The sequence below is a fragment of the Mesoplodon densirostris genome, chromosome 11 (genome assembly GCF_025265405.1).
Source record: "Mesoplodon densirostris isolate mMesDen1 chromosome 11, mMesDen1 primary haplotype, whole genome shotgun sequence".
Taxonomy (NCBI): Eukaryota; Metazoa; Chordata; class Mammalia; order Artiodactyla; family Ziphiidae; genus Mesoplodon; species Mesoplodon densirostris.
This window is the reverse complement of record NC_082671.1, coordinates 101,038,109-101,051,381: the sequence shown is the minus strand read 5'-3', so window position 1 is coordinate 101,051,381 and position 13,273 is coordinate 101,038,109. Positions and strand designations below refer to the sequence as shown.

The 13,273-nt window shown below is 35.6% G+C and overlaps 1 protein-coding gene across 7 annotated transcripts in view; it reads left to right on the top strand.

Annotated features, from left to right (window-relative positions):
- NAV3 (neuron navigator 3) overlaps nt 1-13,273 on the top strand; it is a 591,684-nt gene that overhangs the window by 487,938 nt on the left and 90,473 nt on the right. For all 7 annotated transcript variants that reach the window (XM_060113459.1, XM_060113462.1, XM_060113461.1 and 4 more), the window contains exon 13: nt 12,747-12,879. In XM_060113459.1, the coding sequence (XP_059969442.1) occupies nt 12,747-12,879 (133 nt within the window). The remainder of the gene's footprint in view (nt 1-12,746; nt 12,880-13,273) is intronic.

Here is a 13,273-nt window from a genome sequence, read left to right as displayed (position 1 = left end):
TCATTTAAAAATAGCATATATTGAGACTTGATAAGTGAACTATAATAATAAATAGAAAGGAATAGTTATCAATAAATGATCTCTTTGGGGTTTCCCTGGTGGCGCAGTGGTTGAGAGTCCGCCTGCCGATGCAGGGGACACGGGTTCGTGCCCCGGTCTGGGAAGATCCCACATGCTGCGGAGCGGCTGGGCCCGTGAGCCATGGCCTCTGAGCCTGCGCGTCCGGAGCCTGTGCTCCGCAACGGGAGAGGCCACAACAGTGAGAGGCCCGCGTACCGCTAAATAAATAAATAAATAAATAAATAAATGATCTCTTTGAAATTCACTGTTCGTTTAAAAAAATAGTTTCTTACTTTACCATAACAATAGAATATAAAAAGGAGGAGGAGAAATCAGATTATATATGCAAATTTTTCTGGGAGAAATTGTAGAAGAAAAGATCAAAGATTGATTTTTTTGAACCCTATACATTGAAATATAATAAATAAAACTAAAAGCCAAGAAATAGATTGAGAAGTATTTGAAATACTTTAAATATATAAAAATCTAATACCTATATGTTGTTTAAACTCTATTAGAAAAATACACGAAGGACATTGACAATTTATGGATATAAAAATAGCAAATAAACCTGGAGAAAATTTAATCTCACAATTGCTCAATTTAAGTAAAACTACATTAAACAACTATTTCACATTTCGAAATTTTTGAATTACTGAAGGAAATCACATACCTGAAAGTATCCAGGTTTTGTAAGATTGGCACTCACATGGCTGGCAGTAGTGTGAAATGATGTGTTCTTCATTTATTATGCTACATCTGCAGTGTTTCAAATGTTTGTATTCTGTGAATCACTAATTCTCTTTCTAGGAATTTATCCTAAGAAAATAATCATAAATGTAACCTGAATACTTATATATAAAATATTCATTGCAGTATTACTACAACAGTAAAAAAAATTGTGAAGTATTTCATATATCCTAAAACAGAAATGGTAAAATATATAATAATTCACATAATATACTTGTGTCAAAGAAAATTTAAGGATATTAAAAATCATTATAAGGTGATATAAAATAAATGAATAAGGTACAATCAGATATATAATCAGGTATAATCAGCAAGGTCTCAACCAGGTATGTTACATATGTATATATTGTACATCCAGAAAATGACTGGACAGAAATTATAAAATGTTACCGGTGGTTACTTTTAGGTGGGATTACAGATGAATTACTTTGTCTCTTTTATATATTTCTGGACTTTGGAGTTTTCAACAATGAGCACGTATTGGTCTTTTAATTAATACAAAAAGATACCAAATGGACCTTAATGAATCCTGAGTTAGCTTTCATATGAGTTACATGTTATATTCTCAGCTTATCACTAATAGAAAACCTTTAAATAAACTTGTACACATTTCAACCATATAACAGCATCGTGAAAATGGGCTTTGAAATAAACTAGCAAAACCATAATAATCGTTCCAGTGATGTGGTTCAGCGAAGTAATTTTAATAAGATTATTTTATCTCGTGATTTCAGCCCATATAGTAATAAACACAAAAATAGATGTTTCTTATCTGCCTCAGATAACATTAAAACAAAAAATCTGCCTGATTACATAAATTCATTTCAAGCTAACACCATTCATCACATTTAATTAAATCTACGTAGGGCTTTTTCTTATAAAGAACAAGAGCTTTTTCTCTTTTGTTTATCTTACCGTATCTGATGCCATAGTAGAACAATCGTAAATATTCATTATTTGTTTTCTAGAGAAAAGAAAAGGGAATGAAAGGTCACTGCATAGAGTTTATTGATGCTCTCCTTACCCAGAATCCCCACAGTATTTATGGTGGTCTCTCTAAATATTTCATGGACAAATATATAGCATTTTGTGCACACTAAAAATAATGAAAATAGAGAGACTTTAACCCCATGTTGACGTGAATTGCCAGTTTTGTAAAGAGTTATACACTTAAACTATGATATTTTAAACTCATATAAGCTTCCCTTGATATATGAAAATAATGGTACTAAGTGCAAACAAAATTTAAGATTAAAACTATGCAAGAGATCTAGAGTCTTTTTGTTTTCTCTTTTACCACATTCCAACTAAAGAAAAACTGTTTTCTATACAACCCACTCACTAAATACTTCTGACAACAAATGTTTGGGGTTTTTTTTCCCCACACCAACTAATTTTTCAACACCAGCTGCATACCCTACAATTCAGTTCAGCTCAGTACTGGCACTATTTACCCAGAGTTTACATCTGATCCCACAAAGTTAAGGGCTCAGTCCCATAAGACTGCCCCACTTCAGGTGCCAATTGTAAGCCCAGACCTCCCATATTTCTGACTAGCCAGCTGTAAATTGGGGGCCCCCATGATCCCCTACACAGGTTCAAAAATTTGCTAGAATGGCTCAAAAAACTCAGGGAAACATTTACTTATATTTACTGGTTTATTATAAAGGATATGACAAAGGATATAGATGAGCAGCCAATTGAAGTGTCACATAGAGCAAGGTATAGAGAGGGGCATGGAACATCCAAGCCCTCTCTTGGCATGCCACCCTCCCAGCACCTCCCTGTGTTCACTTGGAAGCTCTATGAACCCCATAAATTATGGATTTTTATGGAGGCCTCATTATTCAGGCATAATACATTAACTCAATCTTCAGCTTCTCTCCCTCCCAGAGGATGGAGGTGTGAGATAAATCAATAAATGATGTAGTCTTACAAAGTCACAAACTAAGGCCTTAATCTGTGATACATTCACTCATTCTAATATGTAAGTGTGCAAATAGTTATGAATCGTGGTTTTACACTAAAGACCAATGGGCTATCCAGGAGCCAACCAAGAGTTGTTTTATTAGAACAAAAGATGCTCCTATCACCCAGGAAGTTCGAAGGGATTTAGGAGCTCTGTGTTAGGCACTGGAGTCCAAGACCAAATATTAGAACAAAAGTCTCTAATATTAGAACAAAAATATTAGAACAAAAGGTTCTAGCACATCTATCACTAAGAAAATTACAAAATTTTTAGTAGCTCTGAATCAGCAACTGGGGACAGAAAGCAAATATATATATATCTTATTATTATCTTACACCATCCAACAGCAAATCCTGTCCTCTCTACCTCCAAATATATCTTGAAACTGCCTTCTTTTAATGAACTTGTAAACCCCTCATCAAAAACTGAAGGATGTTGCAGTAGCCTCTTCATTGAGCTTCGCACTTCTACGCTTCTTTACCTCTAATATATTCATAACACTACAGTAGTATGTTTAAAACCTATATCTGCTCACGTCGTTTCGCTGCTTAGCGCTATTTGATGAATTTCTGTCATATCTCTAAGGAACTCTCACGTCTTCGCATTGTCTAGAAGATCCTTGAAGGGCTGCCCCTGCCTCCCTTCCCAGTCTCAGAACTGACACTTTCGCCTCGCCTGCTGCTGCACAGTCCTGCTGCCCTTTGACCTTGTGGTTTCTGGGTCTTTACACTGGCTGTCTCCTCTTCCTCTGCTGCTGTCTTCTCCACCCTTTTCACAGATGGCTCTCCTTCACCTACTTAATGACTGTTTACAACGACCTCCTCACAGGCCGTTCTTTATTCACCCAGAGGTAGTAGGTCTTTCTGATTGGTTTTTCTCTCACATAATCACATTGATTTTTAACCACAGTTCATAATTATACGCACATTTGAGTGTTAGAATGAGTGAATGAATCACAGATTAAGGCTCTAGTTTGTGACTGTAAGACTAGATAATTTATTGTGTCAGTTGAAAAAATGCACAACCTAAGCATTGAAATTGTGTTTTATTTGGTAGACAAACCTGAGGACTTAAGCCTGGACACAGACTCTTAGATAGCTTTGAGGGACTGCTGCAAAGAGATAAGGGCGGAGCCAGGATATATAGGAGTTTTTGCAAAAAGATCAGGTAGTCAGAACATCAAAAAATGACCGTTAATTAAAGAAAAGCAGACATCTCAGGTTAATGAATTTAGTGCTTTTCTACGTATGAGAAGATGCAAAAGGCTGGGCGCATTGAACTCATTCCTTTGATAAGTACCTCAGCTATCTGGGGCCAGTATCCTGTGTTTTCCCATCCTGAGTCTCCTCAGCGAGCATCCTTGGGAGGTGGCTGCAGGGCTGATGGCTTGATGGCGGGCAAGCTGTTTCCATCCTGAGGGGCAGCTCTAATGTGATGGCTTGATGGCTGCAACATCCTTTGTTTACTGATATGGCAGGCAACATGTTTTCACTCACAATTGATTTATTCCCCAAACCCTAGGAACCTATCATGGGCCAGATGCCAACCTGAGCACTGAAACTGCAAAAGAGAAGTCGCTCTATTTGCCCTCAACCACAGTCCTGTAGCTGAACCCACTTTGCAAGCAGATAATTTACAAAACAGTGGGAGCACACTTGTAGTAAATACAGACATGGAAGAGTTAATGTTTCCTTGGAAATCATGGAAGGATTCATAGAGGAAATGACGTTTCAACTGGATTATAAACCAGTTGCTTATGCTCCACTGCACAGTTAATGAAGAGTGGAAGGACGAAACACTTTAAAAGTAGAAGGAAATTTTTAAAAATATTTTTAACATAAAATCATGTTTAGTATATTGATGTTGTTATATACTTAGGTTTCTACAATTCTAAAGTCTTTTCTAATGATATTCTTATTTTCTTGGTAATAAAATATTTTTCAGGGAAATGTTGAATAAATCGTTGTTGAAATACACGCCATTGCTTTCTATCAATGACCCTGAAGTAATATAGAATTTACACTTCAGCAGTTGCAATGCTCAAATGTGGCAGGTAGTGTATTGTGTTTGCTGATTTAAAAAAAAAAATGTATGGCATAGGTCTAAGTGGTTTTGTGCTCATTTAGTTTTGAGGAAAATATCATTGACTTAACATATTAGTGCCAAAGTGCAAAGCCTAGACAGTTGATTCTCAGTATTTTTAAAATTATTATTGCAAAGCTCATTATGTCTAAATAGTTTTAAGATACCTGTATCTCCTTATGTGTATTTTTCAAATTGGCATAAACAATGGGAATGGAAAGCAAAGCTATCCTGGAATGTGATAGAGTTGTGTTTTAAGTGGTGACTTTATTTTCTTAGGCAAATGTTATTTACTTTTCCCTCAGAAACAGGAAGCCTATCCAGAAGTTTTTACACAGTGATCTTATGGATAGCTACTGAGACTTCGTTTTTCTTTTCATGAAATAATTATTTGTCTTAAGAAATATTTAGTAAAATCTTTAGAACTTATGCTTTATCATATCTTATTATGTTTTCCAATATTTAGGTTGGAAGAGAGCAGTTTTTCTCAGTATGATTATCTTATGAGATTTTTAACTCTGGACCTCTAATATACCAATGAAATGTTAGGAGTATGTATCTCCTTTTCTTCTAGCCTCTAGATTTATTTCTGTTTCTGCTACCTCACTTACATCTTTAAAAATCCCTATTTTATAGTACACACTTGTGGAATAAATGGGAATCTCCACATTCGTCTTAAGTGTCTGCAGTGCCTAAATACTTCCAGTGTATCAAACTCTATGTTTGTGGAATGTCCACAGGTCTCAGGCACTGGAATGAACACTTTATTTACATTATCTGCATTATCTACCAATGGCAAACGACTCCAGAATTTTCATTTAAATCATATATAAAAAATGTTGAATTTGCTTAACATTTTAAAACTTTTTATGTTCTTGAAGTACTTGAAAATGGAACCAAGGATATATGAGTTTTAATTTAGAATTCAGAATGAGGATGTTGTGGGGAAAGATTTAGAACTTGTTTCGAGACCTGTCCTATATATCTTAGTGATATTCAGAGGACTGAGATGTAAGTGAGAGTGGCATCCACAAATCTAAAGCAGTGTACAGTAACCTGTGGTTGGTGATACATGTAGAGTCCGACCAGGTAATTACTGTCAGCATTAAGAATCAGGTACATATTGCAAGAATCATCGTGAATGAGGGAGTAAGACATGCTGGTACCCTGGAGGAAGAACCGTATGTTGATGGTAAACCTCAGGCACTTGGTTCCATAGTGTTCCAACAGCATTGGCCTGAGAACACTCAGATACTGACAAATATTAAATATCCATATTTTCTAAAAAACATGCAATGTATAATCAAATAATTTAAAAAGATGCACAAACATTGTTTATATGGCTATTTCTAATTTTATCTTTTAATAAAATAAACTAACAAAATAGTATATTGTTAAAAGTTTAGGTATAAGAAGGTGTCTTTATAGCAATCAGAGATAATATCACCTTAGTGGGCAGCATTTCCATGATTGTAGTTGAATTAGGGTTGGAACTGAGTACATCTAAAGGAAGCATGTTTGTTTATTTCATTAATGAAATATTTAATGAGCTGGCAAATTGAGACTGAGGTTACTGTTGAATGCCTGAAGTATAGAAATTAGTTTTTATTGAAAGAAACTATGTTTTATATGTATATGTATAAATAGTACAGTTGACCTGCCAATATAAGCTATCAAAGAGCCTGATTGAATACCTGCTAAATGAAGTGTTACTACACCAAAAAACAGGAGTGTGTTGAAAAATTACTTACAAACAGGACTAGCATTTTCCTCTGGAATTAGATTTAAATCTGCAAAATTATTTTAATATTTATTTACTTAATATTTCAGAATTCTTCAACATAAAAAGCAACAAAAAAAGACTCTCAATATATAGCACATTTGTTTTCAAGCAGGTCTGCTTCTAAATGTAACTCCAGGGGTGAACTTAGGGATCAGAGCCACAAATGCACAACCAGATAAATAAAATAGATCCCTGGCCCCATTAGGTTATTAAGCATTAAAAATATAAATAGTAAAAGGTATACCAAAACAATCCTTTTCTTCTTAGAATAATGAGTAATCTAGTGTATATCCAAATTGTAATTTATCAACAGGTTAATTGGCTACATTTGTTTTTACTTTACATACAGTGTTTTTTCCTACAGTTCTAAGTTTTGACATATGCATCGTCATGCAACAGCCACCACAAATCTTCCCACACTCCCATCCACTGGCAGTCACTGATCGGTCCTACATATCTATAGTTTTGCCTTTTCTAGAATGCCACATAAATGGAATGTATGTGAGTGTTCTTAACAGCTTTATTCATAATATTTTAAAACTGGCAGTAACTCAGTGTGTAAATGCAAACTATGTGGATAAGATACTCAGATTTGTAATTTTTTAGCTGTCCTAGGTTGTTGAGAAGAATTTAGCAGATCAATAGATCTGTAACTTGGAGGTGATAAAGACTTGACCTTTTATAAAGAATATAGTCAAGAATTCTTAGCGCTTAAGGAATTTAAAAATGAAAGGATAAAGAAAATATATTGATGGGTTTGAGACATACTACTCAGGGCTAATTATGTGAGTAAATTAACATTTTTGTTAGAAAAACTATTTTCTATGAAGTTTTTAACTTAATTAAGTGTTCCATAATAAGCAAGATTAATTACATCCTACCTAGGGAGAATTCTGGCTCTACAAAACCAAAGATGAAAGTCAAAACACAGAACCTTAAGATAAGGAAAATGATGTTGTCATCAATCAAAATTTGTTCCTTTAAGATTGTTTAGCAGAGAAATATGTTGAACACATTTTGCTCAAATTCTACATTTATTATTGCATTCAATCTGACTTAACTTTATTGGATAGAAGCAGTATCCTAAGTAAAACTGCTTCATTTATTTAACAAACATCTACTAGTCATCTATTCAATAGTTGACACCATGTTGCATGCTAGAATTATAAAGATAAGTGTCACATAGTCTCTGGCTTCAGGTAATTCAGATTATGGCCAAGAAGATAGAAAAACACCAAAATAGTGGTTATGTTGTAACAAGTGATATATGCTATAATACAGTGGTTAACATTTATTTCCTCTGATCACTCTGCAGTATCTCTGTCATGAGGAAATGCTTGAATTCTTCGAATGAGTGGTAGTGGCTCTGTCCTGCCACACACTTAACATTCATCTCTATTACAACACTTACCATTTTGTATTATAACAATTTGTTTAAACTTCTGACCTCCACAATAAGCAGTGAGTTCTTCAAAGGAGAGGAGCTATAATGTATTCATCACTTAATGAATAAGAGCAGATTCTTACTAATAGCTTTTATGGAAGGAGGGACAGGCGTGCAGAGTGGCGATGTGGAACACAAGGAGGGCCATGTCACCTATAGCTGAGATGGATTTTCAAGGATTAGAGACAACTTGATTAACAGTGGATCCAGGTGAGAGAAGAGAGGTAATCACACTAATATTTTATGGCAGAAGGATAAACAGGTAGTCAGTAACTGAAAGGGAGAAGAATTGTTAACGAGAAATGATGGAATCTAGGTAGAGTGAATTTGAGATGCTGACAGGACATCCTTGAGAAAGTGTTCAGTAGAAGGCTGGAAATGCTGATCAATTAATCAGGAAAGAAGTCTGGATTAGAGATGTGAATTTGAGTGTCATAATCATGGAGGTGATATTGAAGTTGTGAAAGACTAAGAAATTTCCAAGAAAGAATGTCTAAGGTGAGTTAAGATTAAGTACTGAATTTTGAGGAATTCAAAGGAATCCCAAAGAAGAGGAGAAAGTAAAGGGTTCTGTGGACTGGTGAAGTTTGCAAAGAGCCTGTAAATGCACATCATTGGTGTATTTCAAGGTAAAAGGGGTGAGAAGATGGGAGGCAAGGGAGTGGAATACTGACCAAGCTTTGGGACATAATTCCTGGGTTCAAATCCCAGCTCCATCATGGGCCTTGGGCACATCATTCAAACTACCTGAACCCCTTTATCTTTACAATGCCTGTCACATGGTTTTGTTTGGGATTAGATTATATAAAATATTTAAAAGAGTAGGACACATAGTAAGCACTCAGTCCATGGGTTTATTGACCTCAATGAAAGCAGTTTCACTAAAGTATTAGGAGGAAGATCTTGGAATCCAGAGGAAGAAGAGAGAAACAAAGCTGTATCTTTGGAATTTGCAGAAAACCACTTTTGGAGTAGGCAGAATTTCTTAGTAGTTCTGAGAAATCACCTGAGGTTAGATAACTTGAATCTATATGCATTCAGTCATAATTATTATGTATTATGAAATATACAATAATATTGTTATATTAGTCATCTGATTAGTTGAATTTGCTGTCATTTTCCAAAATAATAATGGAGAAAACATGTTTAATTAACATAGAGACAGGACCTGTATGGAAGACCATTATGGGGGCAAGAACTAGAACAGAGTACTGGTTAGATTATGACTTTAGCGATCCTGTTGTTCCAGCATCTTTGGATCCTGCATCATTTGGTAAAGAGCTCAGTGGAGTAAAAAACACAAGAAGGCCATTAAAAATAGATAATAGGAAGTAGCTATAAACTAGACATAAAAATTAGGAAATCAGTAGATTTTAGAGCACCGGAAGTGTAGAAGACTGTGATCAAAACATGAGATTGCAGAATTTGAGATCTTAGAGGTAAAGCAGTTTGAGGAGATGGAAAAATGGAAAGTATGATCAGATGGTTCATATAAATGATTCATTTGCTTCCCACACTACTCTGTGAGATAGGGAGATCAGAATAGCAAGTTTAAGTGAATATACTAGCTATGCCCCTCTAAAAACGGCTCAAGTGAAAGCCTTTAATTTTAGGAATCCATTGTGCTTTACATTACACAAGGATAAATTTGGAAATTTGTTCTTCATGTCTATGATGTTTGTTAGTTTGATATATTTTCATTTTTCTATCAAGAGATTGAAACTTTATATCTTATTTTGGATTCTTTCACTTATATCATTTTAACTACAAAGTCATTGTGTTCATCTGAGTCTTTAAGTGGTTTTAAAACAACTGATTTTTTTAAATTCTAGTAAGAGTTGATGCATTTACTTTTTGTCGCTAATGCTAGGATTTACATTATTATTAGAAATATTAGAAATATTTTAGAAATATTTTTAGCTATTATTAGAAATATTGATTCTATCTTCCTTGCCAGAGAAATTATTACTTTAAAAATATTCATTTTTAAAGAAAGGTAAAATTTCCTCTTTGTTTAATTTTGCTCTTTGAGTACTGAATATATTGTGGTATTTCTTAAAAATTCATTTCATATGACTATGAAAGATTATGTCCGTAACTGCCTTTCTCTTAATCTCAATAAAACATGAGAATTTATTCAACATTTATGTCAGTCATTGCCATAAATAGTAGAAATTAAAAGAAAACTACTCCACAGTTCTGTGCTTAGAAAACTCACAGGCTAATGGTCCACTTTGACACATATTTATAGCTTTATAAAACAATGTGCTAAATCCAGTCCTATAAGTCTGCATAGTATTATGGCAGTGCAGAGGGGAAGCTACCTAATTCATCCCAACAGTGGCAAGTAAAAGGGGCTTCCCAGAAGATGGATGCTAGAACTGCATTATTAGGTAAGTATGGGTTAATCAGGTATGCACAGGGGTACCTTGATTGAAGACAGAGGTGGGAAATAATGTGATGGTGATGGGAATTGAATGCAGCTCTAAGAGTGCACAAAGTGAGGCAGGGGGTGTAAAGAGTTTAAGCTCAAGAGGTAGGCTAGGGCCACATAATGGAAAGCCTCGTATGTCTTTTAAAGGAGCCTGAACTTTGCTTTAGACTAGTGATTGCCCAAGTGTGTATATTTATAATTGTATGATTATATGCATGCATTCCTATGAGAAGATAATATATGTATTACACTGCATATATAAACATGAAAAATTTAAAGATATGTTAAAGAAGAAATAATATTTTTTAAATTATGAATGTATTGATAGAGGTTCTTGGTTGCAAACTACAGAATCTACTATCTAATTTAAGGAATGAAGTGATATAAGAAGGCTCTCTGAATAATTGGGGTGATTGGAGGACCAGGCTCTTTGTAGGTACTTAGCCAACCATAGCTCTAGGGCATCACCGCTTCCTCTACTTGGCACCTCTGACCCTTGGAAGTAGAGACCAGATAGCTGCCAGTGTTTACAAGAGAAAAATTGAATGACTGTTACTGTGTTTGCCAGAAGATTTTCTCATTTGTGACTCTGTAGGCCCTTTGTTATATGTCATATCTGTCTATAAGGGAGTCTGGAAATGTGAGGTTTTTGCAGTCTACCTTCGGAAGGTAAGACTCATAATGTGGGAAATTATCAAAATAAGATGTAGGGAAGATATTCAAAAGATCTGAGCAGCTGCAAATGACAGGTATTTGCTACAGTGATACAAAATACTCTTTTGCTGTCATTAAAAATACAATTATTATTGGTAATAATATGATTTATAAATGTGTTTGGTCATCATGTTTTAAGCTCTCAGTAGCTAACATCTCAAGCAAAATACTCACTTGGGGGGAGATCATCATTAATGATATTTTCTATAAGTTCAAGTTTCAAATTTTCTTCTTGATAATTACTTTTCTACTTTGCTACATGATCTCAACACTTCACTTTTATTTGGAACGTATGGTGAGACTCATAAAGTACACATAGCAGAGCAGGAAGAGTTACCAGTTCACCCTTCCTTTATGGTTAGCTTGTGCTTTCGTTACAAATATTCTCTTCAATGTGTGGATTATTTGCAGGCGTTTTTTTTAAAGCCACTTGTCTATTTTATGAGACTTAACTTCTGTCTGTATCTAATATCTGTATCCAGTTTACATGAATTCAATGAATAGAGTGCAGGTGAGCAGCAGTGTATCATAGGAGACTGAGAACCAACCAGTAAGTGAGAGAACCATGGTTCAACCCTTCACCCTGTGGAGCTCCCATTCTCATTCAGGTGACCCTGCTCACCCTACATTATTTCTGCATCTTCTGACACACTGACTAAGTGAGGGTGCCTATGTTAGCCTGCACATGAATATTAATATAGCCTATTTTGCTGCTTCTTCTTTAGAGTAAGAACAGGTGTATTCAGAATTTCCGATATTTTTCTTATGCCCCAAGGGATTACTTTGTGCACCTCGCAGGGCAGGTGCATTACATTTTGGAATCTACTACCTTGGTAAAGAGAAGTCTTTGAAGAGTGGTACATAAGGAAATGACATCAGATGTGAACATTCGAGCACTGACCCAAATTTAGCAGATGAAGTTCATTGAGAAAGACTGAAGACAGGAAGGCCAGATAAAAGAATATTGTACGTTGCCCAGGCCAGAAATGGCAGGAGGGAAGATATGATAGAATAAGTCTCAATCTTCAAGATTTGGTAAATGATTGGGAATGGTTATTGGTAGGAGAAAGAATGAGGAATGATTTTCTGGTTCCTGACCAAAGCACGGTTTTTTTGTTTTGTTTTGTTTTTAATTTTTAACACAACGGGTGAATGCTGTGTGACTCCTGATTGCCTTCTCAGGGGAACAAAAAGGTTATGGATAATGTTCTTCTTTCCTGATGCCATGCAGTATTTGTAGCAGTATTTTCATTCATTCTGCAAAACATTCCCCTGGATCTGCTCTACACACTGATTCTTAGCAAACCCCCGATAAGATTACTCTCAGGTTTGCGCTCAGTTCTTTAGCAGGATGATTTTCCAAGAATGGAAAGTGCACATTTTTCATCATAAGATTAAAAAACTAAGAATTCTCTTCCCAATGCGTGACACGCGTTAAATGGGCGTGTGGGTGACTTTTGCGTCGTGCCTCGTGTGCTTAGCTCATGACTGCTGCCTGTTTTGCCTTTAGCTGGGATGACAGCAGCTCGGTGAGCAGCGGTCTCAGCGACACCCTGGATAACGTCAGCACTGATGACCTGAACACCACGTCCCCCGTCAGCTCGTACTCCCACGCCCCTGCCCCGTCCCGAAAGAACGTGCAGGTGAGAACTGCCCTCTCTGGTTCCCCAGGGCTTCCGCCACATTTTCCCCCAAATTATGTTGCATTGCATTAAAACATAGCACAACCTCTTAATCTGAAGGAATTGCATAAACTGAAGCAGCTTACGTAGATGTATTGTTTCAGTTGATTACAGTCTAACCCAGAAAGCCTTATGTTGTCATATCTGTCTTTATAATAAGATGTGTGTCTAGAACTCCAAAAATGATTTTAATAGTCTAAGTTTGGATAGTTCCTGATTAATTTTATACTGATCTCTGAGACACATTGCTGGATCTCTTGTGAACGGTGAATCGAGAATGAATATTAGGTAATTAAGTTTTATTTTGTCTTACTTTTCCTTGTTAGATTTGACATAGAAAGTGCCTTCTTCTCTG